The sequence below is a fragment of the Cardiocondyla obscurior genome, linkage group LG22, assembly GCF_019399895.1.
Source record: "Cardiocondyla obscurior isolate alpha-2009 linkage group LG22, Cobs3.1, whole genome shotgun sequence".
Taxonomy (NCBI): Eukaryota; Metazoa; Arthropoda; class Insecta; order Hymenoptera; family Formicidae; genus Cardiocondyla; species Cardiocondyla obscurior.
The window spans coordinates 2,856,998-2,869,170 of NC_091885.1; the positions used below are offsets into that span (position 1 = coordinate 2,856,998).

Consider the following 12,173-nt stretch of genomic DNA (forward strand, 5'->3'; position numbering starts at 1 on the left):
GGGGACGAGCTAGCGGTTTCCACGAATTTCATTCCACGTCCCATGCAAGGACTTTATGCAGAAGCCATTACATCATGCGTTGAATGGCGCGGCGCAGCAGCATGAGCACAGTGCGGTTAGCTTTGCAATCGTCAAATTTGTTTCATAAGCCGGTTCGTTGTTGATCATCGAACGTGAGGTGTGTCGTGCGAATTTTGCTCTGAAAGAAAAGGAAAAGGAGCAACCGGAGAAAATGGTTAACGCGAAGGATGACGAGACCGTGATCGTGGAAAACGGCACGCAGAAAACAGCCAAGCAGCTGCAAAAGGAGGCCAAGAAGCTGGCTAAGTTGGAGAAGTTTAAACAGAAGCAGGATAAAAAGGGCAGCGACAAGCCGGCGAATACAAAAGAGAAACCAGAGGTGAGTTGACGTTTGTCTCAAATTGCTCTGCTGCAAAAATTAAAAGAGATTCAGAGAATATTAGTGTCTTTATTATCCATATGGGCCTGTATTTAAAATAAATTTACGATTATACATTTATTTATTAATCTAATATAATGTAGAAAAATGAAAAGAAGAAAGAGCCTCCAACAACCTTGTATACCATTGATACACCAGCTGGAGATAAGAAAAATGTCACATGTCCAATGCCAGATACATACAGTCCACAATATGTAGAAGCTGCATGGTATGCTTGGTGGGAAAAGGAAGGATTTTTTAAACCAGAATATGGAGTGAGTAAACTAAAAACTGAAAATATTAAGACATGTATGATATTACTGAAATAAAAATATTTATTTATACATTAAAATTTTAGAGGAAAGATATATTAGAGGAAAATCCAAAAGGGAAATTTGTAATGGTGATACCACCACCTAATGTAACAGGATTTTTACATCTTGGACATGCTTTGACTAATGCTGTAGAAGATGCTATTACTAGATGGTATAAATTAATATTATATATTAAAAATATTATTTTTTATTTTTTTTTTAATATTAATTATTCAATTGTAATTAATTTTAGGAATCGTATGAAAGGCCGTACTACACTTTGGAATCCAGGCTGTGATCATGCAGGTATTGCCACTCAGGTGGTTGTAGAAAAAAAATTGTGGAAGGAGGAAAAAAAATCTCGTCATGATATTGGTAGGGAAGAATTTATCAAGAAAATATGGCAATGGAAATATGAGTGAGTAAAATAAAATTGTGAAAAATATATTAAATAAATTTCACAATTTATATATAAATTATTTAAAATATTTTTTTAGAAAAGGCGATAGAATTTATTCCCAATTGAGGAAAATAGGCGGTTCCTTTGATTGGAGCCGTGCTTGTTTTACAATGGATCCTAAGCTATGTAAAGCTGTAACAGAGGCATTTGTGCGTTTGCATGATGAAGGCATTATTTATCGCAGCAATCGTTTAGTTAATTGGTCATGCGCTTTAAAAAGTGCGATATCAGATATCGAAGTGAGTATTATAGAAATATTTCTTTAAAAAAGTATAAAAATATACATCGTAAAAAATGCAATATAAAAATTCTTTTTATTAAAAATGTGTTTATTTTAAAAAGGTCGATAAGGTGGAATTAAATGGACGGACTCTGCTTTCTATACCTGGTTACGAAAAGAAAGTGGAATTTGGTGTTTTGGTATCTTTTGCTTATCAGCTTCTTGATTCAGAAGATAAAATAATTGTGGCAACGACTCGCATTGAAACTATGTTAGGAGATACTGCTGTTGCCGTACATCCTAAAGATAGTAGATACGTCCGATATATCGGAAAATATGTGCAACATCCGTTTTGCGATAGGCATATACCCATTGTAGCTGATGAATTTGTCGATATGGAATTTGGCACTGGTATGTAAATAATTTACTCTGCAAAAATTTGTTTAAACTATGATGAAAATTGAGATAATGGATTTTAGGAGTTTACGCGATAGTGTATAAAATTTTTACTTTTATAGCGCTCTTTACTTATATTGCCTATTATCTCGATATCTATCATATTTTGAACACTAAAAATTCGAGGAAGATTTATCTTTCCGCAAACTACTGTACTGAAAGTAATTGTGAAAGTACTACTATAGTGAAAGTAGGCCAAGGATAATTCGAACTATGTCTCAGGTGCTGTAAAGATTACGCCAGCTCATGATCCAAATGATTATGAGGTTGGAAAAAGGCACAATCTACCATTCATTAATATTTTTGATGATGACGGAAATGTTATTGGAAACTGTGGAAAGTTTACGGTATTGTATCTTTTTTTTACATATTGATATGTTATAAATAACTTTTCAAAAATTTAATTTTATACTAAATTAATTACCGAATAATACTGAATTAAATACCCTTTGACTACAGGGAATGAAAAGATTTGAAGCCAGAGTGGCTATCATTAAAGAGATGACAAAAAGAAATTTATTAATTGATATAAAAGATAATCCAATGGTAATACCTATATGTAGTCGATCGAAAGATGTTGTTGAACCTCTCGTAAAGCCGCAATGGTAAATATATATTTTGCTGCACTGTACACCGAACGGCAGATATAGCATTTTCTGCGGCGACAGCGGCTAGCGTACGTAATCTTAGACGGCAGAGGCAGCAGATGAGAGAAGAGAACGGTGAAATCAGTCATCGGCAATCCGGCCGGCGCGGTATATACATGCGGTACTACATGTGAAACTCGACGCACACGATGCTAAAGTCACGTTCGCTAGCTGCCGTCGCTATATCTGCCTTTCAGCGTACATTGTGCATTGCATCAAATTAAAAAATTAATATAATTTTTTTTTTTAATATTTAGGTATGTCAAATGTGACGAAATGGCTGCTCAAGCTAGAGAAGCAGTAACTACAGATGCTCTAAAAATAATTCCAGAACAATTTAAAAAAACATGGTACAGCTGGATGGACGGTATCCGAGATTGGTGCATTTCGCGTCAACTTTGGTGGGGCCATCGTATTCCTGCCTATGCAATTAAATTTATTAATTCTTCCTTGAACACTAAAAAGGTGATTTTTACGAAGTAATTTTATAAATTTTAATTTTCTTTGTGTTAAATAATTTTTAAACAAATTAATTTACACATAATAAATTAAATAATTGTTTCACATAGATAGATGAATATTGGGTGAGTGCGCATTCTGAAATCGAGGCTAAAAAGAAAGCGGCAAAAAAATTGGGCGTTAACGTAAACGACATTATTGCAGAGCAAGATCCTGATGTATTAGATACTTGGTTCTCATCCGCCCTTTTTCCATTTTCTGTTTTTGGTTGGCCAGACGAGGTACGTATAATTCGGTGATTTATATAAAAAAGAAAAAAAAAAACAATTAAATTAAAAAAATATAAAGTATAGAATATAATTTCTATATTAAAATGTATTTTTTAGACTCCTGAGCTTAAGGCATTCTATCCGGGTACACTGCTAGAAACTGGGCATGATATACTTTTTTTTTGGGTTGCTAGAATGGTATTTATGGGACAAAAATTGTTAGGACAATTACCTTTCAAGTATGTTTATCAATGCAATCAGTATCTGTATTTTTTGTATAAAAAGAACAAAAGTTAAAATCTACGTTTTTTATAGAGAAGTATATCTACATGCAATGGTGAGAGACGCACACGGAAGAAAAATGAGTAAATCCTTAGGAAATGTAATAGATCCTATGGATGTGATTAAGGGAATATCTTTAGAAGTATGTAGAAAGAATGCTATTTGTGACGTAATTCGCAATAATTTTTAATTAAAAAAACTGTTTTGCTTTTTTAGGATCTTCAGAAACAGTTATTAGATTCGAACCTCGATCCAAAAGAACTTGAACGAGCTCGAGATGGTCAAAAGCGTGATTATCCACAAGGCATTCCCGAATGCGGGACAGATGCTCTGCGATTCGCGCTTTGTGCCTACACCACTCAAGGGCGAGATATAAATCTCGATATTCTTCGCGTACAGGGATACCGATTCTTTTGTAACAAGATATGGAACGCTACAAAATTTGCCCTCACTTATCTTGGATCTCAATTTAATTGTAACAATTCAAACGATGTGGTAAGTTTTAACATTCTATGGAAGTTATTTACGTTTCGGTTATTTTAAATTAAATATATAATTGTGAACTTTTTTTTATATTAGAAATACAATAACGTAAATTGCATTGATATGGTTGGAGATAATGAATGGTATCAGCAGACTTTGAATGAATCGTGCGTACAGGAAGCGCTAAACAATTACTTGGCGGATTATCCGTATCTCGATGGTTATACGCCTTCGCAACTCGACTCGTCAGTTCACCGATCATTAACAAAATTAAACATTGATCTTACAAGATATATCCACATTAAACGTTGGTATAATCATGTTGCCACATTTACGGATGAAGAAAAGGCCGTGTTTCGTGTAGAACAAAATACAATTATACCGAAACTTGCATATGTTAACAAACATCAACGTAATAATGATGATGTATTTGAGGTAAACCTGATTATTATTCTCTCAGTCGTTTTTATAATAAATAATTTAAAAGGGTGCAAACTTGATTTACTATTAACAAATTTCGGCTATTAAAAATAACCCTAACTTGCTTGTTACAGCTGACTGGGAATGAGACAAATGTAGATTTGTGGATGTTATCGCGTGTTAGTTACGCCGCTGCGACTTGCGACGAAGCAATAAAACAGTATGACTTTACACTAGCTACTTCTACCTGTTACAATTTATGGCTATATGACTTGTGTGATATTTATCTGGTAAGTAAATTGATTTTTTCATATTATATTACGATATAAGAGGAAGAAAAAATTTTTTATACAATTATTTGCGCGTCCAGGAATACCTCAAGCCGATATTCCAAAGCGAAAATAATGCGGCAAAATTAGTGGCTCAAAAAGTATTATTTATAACGTTGGACGTCGGATTACGTTTATTGAGTCCGTTTATGCCGTTTATAACAGAAGAGCTTTATCAACGTTTACCTCGTAAAAAATTAATATATCCAAGTATATGTGTAAGCCCCTATCCAGACGCTGCTGAGGTAATTATATATATTTATAACTACAATAATAATACTGCACAATTAAAGTATTAATGTCGTACATGATACATTCGACATATTTTTCAGTGTCATTGGAGAAATCGAGAAATCGAAAAGGACATTGACTTTGTGCAAAAAGTAATTAAGAATATTCGATCTGCTCGCGCAACTTATAATTTGCCAAATAAAACAAAAACTGAAGCACATATCGTGTGTAGCGATCCAGCTTTAAAAGAGAAGATCGTCCGATATAAATTACTTATAGAAACTCTTGCATATTCTACTCTTAGCACGGAAAAACCACCGCTAGGCTGTGCTATTATCACTGTAACCGATAAAATTCAAGTACATCTATTGCTAAAGGTAATTAATACATTTATATTTAATTATTGCTTTATAAATATATATTATATATGTTATATACATAAATGTATTTTATAGGGTTTGATTGATCCAAAAAAAGAGTTAGAAAAGTTACAAAAAAAGGAGGGACAATTGATCGAAATTATACAGAAATTAAAACAGGATATAGCTGTACCTGATTACGATGTGAAGGTGCCTCATGACGTTCAAAAAAGTAACAAGGAAAAATTAATTAATAATGAGGGCGAATTGCAACGAATAATTGATGCAATGATGGTCCTACAAACAATATAGATAGTTAATCCATAAAAAAAAAACTCTATAGACACTGAAATTACAATAAGGTTACTTATTTATTCAATTATTTAATAGTAAGTAACTTATTTATTAAATTAATAGAAAACTTCCTTAGAAATTAAATTTTTTTGGTTATTCTTTTTTATTCTGAATGGTTTGCTCTTTTAATGTATATTATTGCATAATTATGTAATTGTAAGCAATGTGAGAAAATTAATGAAAAGGAATTAAAGAAAATTGTAAACAGGAATAGGTCTTGGGAATTAAAATTTGCGAATACGGGAATTCTACAGTATTTATATATATATGTAATGTGTGTGCGTGTGCGTATGTAGATACACACATATATACATATGTTATATATTTCATTATTTATAGTACTAATCTTTACTCAAATTTCATCCAATTATTTTGTGATTTAATGGCAGGTGCATTCAGCGTTAAACTAAATGCATCCATTGTATCGTTAATACTGTTGTCACTTCGATTATACGCGGTGGTATTCACCGTGGACGAGTTATCATCGGATAAGCTAAATTTATTAAAATCTATACCATACGCCTGTAATAAATCCATATCACCTATGTTATCGGAGTTTTTCGATTTATCATTGCTTTTGTGTGACGGCTGTTGAAAATAAGAGTATAAAGGGTTGCTGAGACCCATTTCAGGTAAATGTAAAGATTGACTCATTTGTTTTGTGCTTGATAATTCGGAAGATTTAGATAGAAGTGGATCAAAATCGTCGTTGCTATTTGTTGAATCTAGCCGTATCAAATCTGGAACGTCAGGAGAATCCTGTAAAAAATTAAAAAAAAGAACCATATTATTTAGTTTTTATCAACAAGAAAGCATTTGTGAGATAATAACGCAAACTTCAGTTTGCAGTTTTAAAATATTATCTTTCGACAAATGGTGTGTGTGTGCATGCATGTATACGATATGTGTCTGAGAAGTTTAGCTAAAAAATATTTAGTCTGTAAAAAAATTTAGAAAAAGTATTTAATTTGTATAATAATTAACGATAATAATTAGCGCTATAAAAAATAGTTAATTTTTAAAATTAATTTTTGACATTTTTACTGTATTGTATATTAATGATAGCGATAAATCTCGATAAATCTGAAATAAAGTAAATAGCTATATTTTGACGCACTTTACTATAGACCCAACAATTACGAAAAATGATTAAAATGTTTTATAATTGTAAAAAGCAGCGAACGATGATGTTTACCTTAGCCTGTGCAGGGCAAGATGTAGTATCGAATGGATGTGATAATGGATGAAACTGAACGGGCGTCGAGGATATCGTAGGTTTAAAGAGTGGCGCAGCTTGTTGTAAATAAGTAGGCGTGAATACTCTACTCGTATCAAAAGGATCGTCTTCGTTTACTTCATGAAGAAAATTTGACGTTTGGATAGGTCTATCAAAAGGTTCGCCGTTCCACGTATTTGAAACTGCTTCGGCGGACGTAAAAATGTCCTGTGGAAGATTGAATCTTCTATCTTCCGAAGAAATTCTCTCTTCGGTATTCGCATTTTTTATTTCATGAGTGCAAGATGATGAATTGACAGGAAGTTTTGTAAAAAAATCATTGTGTACATGCACATCAGGTAAAAATTGATTTGATTGCACATCCTGAATGTGTGACACAGGTGAAAATGATGTTTTAATCTCCGCGGCACTGTTTGACTTTGTGGTCATTGAATTAGAAGTAAACAGTTTTGCTTGAGCAACCGAATTGTTTAAAGGAAAAGGATGAGTCGAACAGGAGGAAAATAAGATTTCTTTTGTCGTGGAAACTTTGCGTGGATTTGTAATGGCAATACTAGGAGAGCCGTGCCGTAAGTGCCCATTCCATGCAGATCTCAAGCTGTCTAAGCTGCGTACTGGTTTCAACTGAAAGTGATGCATGACAAATTTTTACTTTTTTTTATAAAAAATTAACTCATACAATTAACGAAATTTTATTAATCGAAAAATTAAATATCAAAAACTATCTACCGACTCTCAATATGTAACGCATGCACATAATGACATAAATATATTTACTTCGAACTATTTTATATTATTCAAGATAGAATTATTTGTTCTTAACACAAGAACAAGAATAATAATTTTCAAATGTTGTTTGTACGTACATTAAAAAAATTTTTTTAAACTATTGTTTTTGTCCTTGTGCATTTTTTAAATACTTATACGTGAAGTATATGTGTCATTCTATATTTTACGATATGGAAATAATACGTATCAATGAAATGCAACATTTAATAAAACAATATCAATGAAAGACTGAACAAATGAGAATGATTTAAGTACGGACATGCATTTTCCTACAAATTGAACATATATAAGCACAAATTTAATATTTTATTCGATACAATTTATGACACAATGTTACATACAATAAAAATATTTTACATTGACTATGAAGTGAAGTAGAATATAACGATCACGATAAAAATGTATAAAAGTGTGTAAAGTGTAAAAAAAAAAAAAAAACTTACCGTCCTATCCACAGGCGGTGTATTTGGAAATATCACATCTCGAAGTTCGTGCATGAGATCTATATTTATACGCTCCAATGGAGGGTCCGTTTCTTCAGGAGAGCTAGGACTTAATGGTGAGTATTGCTTTCTACTGTAATATAAAAACATGCATTAAGTACGTATTATATTATACAAGATAACGCATTTTAAGTGTTACAAACTGATATAAAGAGGTGATCAATATATAATTATATATACCTTGTGTCAGTGAAATTACTATTTCGCAAACGCAAATCCTTTCGATAATTACTTGTCGCTGCCACACCATTTGGAGATTTTGGGGGAGATGTAAAGTCAATAGACTTTTTATCTAAAGTAGGCGAGCTGGGAGCTGATCGTGGCTGGTGAAACCTCATACTAGTTTCACTTCTATTAGACCGTCCTGTCTTCCAAATAAATATTTATAAACGGATATTTAATATAATATAATAATAATTACTAGTATAACGAAGACACACCTTTCCACTTTAATCCTTTATAAGCTGTTTTCATATCTTTGCCTTTATCTTTTACCTGTAAACATAAATTTTTTTTTATAATATATTTCTTTCGCTACTACTATTATTAGATAAAGAATATGCTTTAAACTTACCGATTTAACAGCATACTTTACTGCTGGATTGGCCTGCAATCGAAACAAAATGTTATTTAAACGTTATCTTATATTAAAAGCAAATATTCAATATTAAAAATAAATCGATCGACATTGAATTTAATTAAAATGTTAATGTAACGTGCCTTATCTTTAACACTTCGAAAAAATGCAGAGCTCTCTTTTCGCATAGTATAAGTCCATTCCCTGTACTGCTGCATAAATTTACTACTTGATTTAGCCGAATAACTACAAGCTTCCATTTCGAACTCATCCGAAAAACCAAGTCCCGAATTAAGCATGTTCAACCTTTCTTCTATAAACTGGAAATATTCAAAATAATTATCATATCGTATCGAACAGTTATAATTTTGCTATATCTATTATGCGATCTTACTTGTTGGAAAATTTGCAATTCCAACATTTTTCGTAAAAAGGGTTGCATAGAAGATGGCCTACTTTCGACAAACGCATTCTGATTAAACGTAATGCGTTCACCCTGCTGTAAAGTTAATGCTTCTCTATAACCCGCGGTTAACTGTACTAACGCACGCAGAAATGCCCTTGATACACCATCTCCGAGAAGAGCTGGCCTGTTGCGTAACGCTTTCTTCAAATTTATTACCTGTAACACAGAATCTTTTTATTTTTATTACTTAAAACATATATTAATCTCAAGTATACTATCTTATTGCGCTATAGCGGTTTTGCGTTACGTACTACATCTTGAGGTAAAGACTCTAGATCTTGAAACGGTGATTCAATTGTATTATTATCAGCATCTAAAATAACAACTTCTCCTAAATCACTCTTGGGTACTTTCTGCAAAAAATATTATATAAGTATTACATATGTATATAACTAATATGCATATAGACGATACATGTATTACTTTACGTAATTTTTTAAGAGCAAAATTTCTGAATACCTGAAGCGTTAGGGTAGGCACTCCAATCAGAAATGGCATAGGCGCTAATAAATAATCTATTAATGATAACGGCAAAACGGGAATGTATATATGTTGCCAAATCATTGGATAAATTAAAGCATTGCATGCTTGCACGCATGCACTCAATCTTGATAGACGTTTCGAAATGAAAATAATACGACGTTCATATAACATAGATGCGAATATCATCATCATATTATGCGAATCTATGGCGCTATAATATTCAGTCAAATTTCTCTGAAACAGTAAAACAATTATTTATATAATATTGTTCTTTTTTTCACACATGCATACACACACACTATTAATATTACTTACATTTTCGGGAATACTAGGCAATTGAAATTGTTTTGGGCTTTGACAAATAAAATTCTGGAAAAAAAATATATGTAATAAAAGTAATTTAATATTCTAAATATACTTAACAGTTTGGCCAATTATAATATTGCAATAAATTTTTATAATTAATTTACCACTGTGGTGTTTGGTAGAGGGATAGATATAGAATTTCCAGGTACTGGAACTCCACATGTATGTACATTTTCAAGAAACTTCCATAGGTCATCTCCATTAGCATTGCTTGTCAAAGATGCAATGTGATTTAATAATCTATGAAAAAAATATGTTTTAATATTTTGATGAACTTTACAAAAACGTTTGACAAATATAATTTGACTAACTTATAAAATGTTTCATGCCATGGAAGAGCACTCAGGATTACTAAAGCTGTTTCTGTCTTGGGATCATGGCGGCAGAATCCAAAAGTCCATTTTGAATCTATACTAGTAAGCACAAATGAAAAGTGCTGTACCAATAAACTGAAACAGATGTAATAAAAAGATGTAATAAATAGAAGACACACAGACAAGAGCAAAATAAAAGTTTAGTCACAACAGTGAACAATGTTAACATACTTTTCAAATTCACATGGATATGCAAATTTAGGAACAGATTTAAGTATCTCTTCATCTGAAAAGGAATTTGGATATTTCTGAAGTATCCAAGCTGGTTTCTCTCCCACTGGTGCAGCTACTTCACAGAAACATTCGAAAAGTTGCTTGACATTTTCCCTGAAAATATTAAATTATTCATGTCAATATGTCAAGCTTAAAAGTATTAGAACATAATTTTAAAAATAATATACTTGATGAGACCATAATTAGAGAGCAATGTTTGTAAGATTAAATTATTAAAACAACAAAAAAAAAAATAAAGAAAAATGTAGAATACATTCTGCTAAATAAAGTGGCCACATTTTATAATAGAAACCATTTGACTGTGACACAAAAATAAAATTATATTCTTTGTCGTGTCACGCGTAAAAAAGCACTACGATTCCGTGCGAAAAAGAGAAGTAAGCTTACCTTAATCTGGATCCCATGATAACAGCTGAAAAAAAATAAGTACTCCGTATGATTTTGACATCTATACGTCATCGTAATACATGACAGCGATGTATTTCGCTCGGGTGAATTTTGTAAACGTCATAGTCTCATATCGCCGACACAACACTCGATCGTCTTTGCTAGCCGTGCGGTACTTGTGGAACTCGTTTTTCTTCGCTTCTTTTACTCGCAAAAAAACTCTGATAAGATGTACACACAAGATTACCATCCACTTGACACTAGACAAGACTGTGCGAGACTGATAAATAGATGTACGAAAGCATGTAGATCTATTCCTTTCATCTGAACTAACTACACTAGTTCTGCTTGGAGAGTTTGCACTACATTCTTTAGTTGAAATTACGTGTCATACGACTGATTTTTCGAGCCTGCTGATTGGCTGCAAAATAGTAAGATTCTTGAGTCTTCAAAAATTTTCTAGCCTACAGCCAATCAACGCTCTCGAAAAATTTGTCGCACTGTACTACTCTAAACATCCTAACGCCTCATTCACACGGGCGTCAAGATGCTTGCCACGAGTTACCGCAATAACCAACCAGCCAGCATAATATCCATCAGCAGTAGTAGTATACTGAGAAAAGAAAAAGATTTAACGTTAACAAAGAGTGAATAAAAAGTATTTTTAATAATAATTCATTGATTTCTTTTTATTACATATAACTAGTAAAAAAATTTACAAATACAAGTACCATTTTTATGATAAATTTCAATATAATTTTTTATTCTATCATTTTTTTACTAGTTTTCTTACAATATAATACCTTTATATTTCGATTACAAAACATAATAATAATAAAATAAAATAATTTGCATAACAATGTATAACCAAACTAAAAAGAAAAGATTTCGTGATAAGTCACAAAGTAACAAAAATTTTTCACGATTATTTTGACGAATGTATTATAAATGTATGACTACTGTAAAATATACAGTATAAAAAGAAATGTGTACATTTTGATTCAATTATATAATTTTTATACGTAAGATAACTAG

General features: G+C 32.0%; 2 protein-coding genes across 3 annotated transcripts; one reads left to right on the forward strand and one right to left on the reverse strand.

Moving 5' to 3' along the window:
• The first annotated feature begins 83 nt into the window (after positions 1 to 83).
• On the forward strand, positions 84 to 6,828 carry Valrs (Valyl-tRNA synthetase). Its single transcript, XM_070670989.1, has 18 exons — positions 84 to 400; positions 544 to 714; positions 798 to 925; positions 1,007 to 1,171; positions 1,251 to 1,452; positions 1,556 to 1,844; positions 2,112 to 2,236; positions 2,349 to 2,494; positions 2,794 to 3,001; positions 3,106 to 3,276; positions 3,382 to 3,503; positions 3,580 to 3,688; positions 3,763 to 4,041; positions 4,126 to 4,464; positions 4,584 to 4,739; positions 4,820 to 5,023; positions 5,111 to 5,386; positions 5,465 to 6,828. The coding sequence occupies exons 1-18, from the start codon at positions 233 to 235 to the stop codon at positions 5,678 to 5,680; spliced, it is 3,474 nt and encodes a 1,157-aa protein (XP_070527090.1). The 5' UTR covers positions 84 to 232; the 3' UTR covers positions 5,681 to 6,828.
• Positions 5,961 to 11,498, reverse strand: LOC139110992 (DENN domain-containing protein 1A). 2 transcript variants are annotated; one of them, XM_070670992.1, is made up of 15 exons: positions 11,139 to 11,498; positions 10,689 to 10,844; positions 10,455 to 10,592; positions 10,248 to 10,383; positions 10,093 to 10,146; positions 9,754 to 10,011; positions 9,546 to 9,647; positions 9,223 to 9,450; positions 8,972 to 9,148; positions 8,826 to 8,858; positions 8,692 to 8,746; positions 8,432 to 8,615; positions 8,192 to 8,324; positions 6,918 to 7,583; positions 5,961 to 6,481 (listed from the first exon to the last, which is right to left on the reverse strand). In XM_070670992.1, the coding sequence occupies exons 1-15, from the start codon at positions 11,153 to 11,155 to the stop codon at positions 6,071 to 6,073; spliced, it is 2,748 nt and encodes a 915-aa protein (XP_070527093.1). In that variant the 5' UTR covers positions 11,156 to 11,498; the 3' UTR covers positions 5,961 to 6,070. The 2 variants fall into 2 exon arrangements, with proteins under 2 accessions (XP_070527093.1, XP_070527094.1); XM_070670993.1 differs by lacking the exon at positions 6,918 to 7,583 and having other exon boundaries at positions 11,139 to 11,485.
• Positions 11,499 to 12,173: the final 675 nt, after the last annotated feature.

Excerpts from the sequence above, each read along its gene's own strand:
- LOC139110992 (XM_070670992.1), bottom strand. Across the intron at positions 8,747-8,825 it reads TAAAGTATGCTGTTAAATCG|GTAAAAGATAAAGGCAAAGA; the intron begins GTAAGTTTAAAG and ends TTATGTTTACAG. Across the intron at positions 6,482-6,917 it reads CTTGCCCTGCACAGGCTAAG|GATTCTCCTGACGTTCCAGA; the intron begins GTAAACATCATC and ends AATTTTTTACAG.
- Valrs (XM_070670989.1), top strand. The coding sequence starts at position 233 with ATGGTTAACGCGAAGGATGACGAGACCGTGATCGTGGAAAACGGCACG. Across the intron at positions 715-797 it reads TTTTTAAACCAGAATATGGA|AGGAAAGATATATTAGAGGA; the intron begins GTGAGTAAACTA and ends TTAAAATTTTAG. Across the intron at positions 3,277-3,381 it reads TTTTTGGTTGGCCAGACGAG|ACTCCTGAGCTTAAGGCATT; the intron begins GTACGTATAATT and ends TGTATTTTTTAG.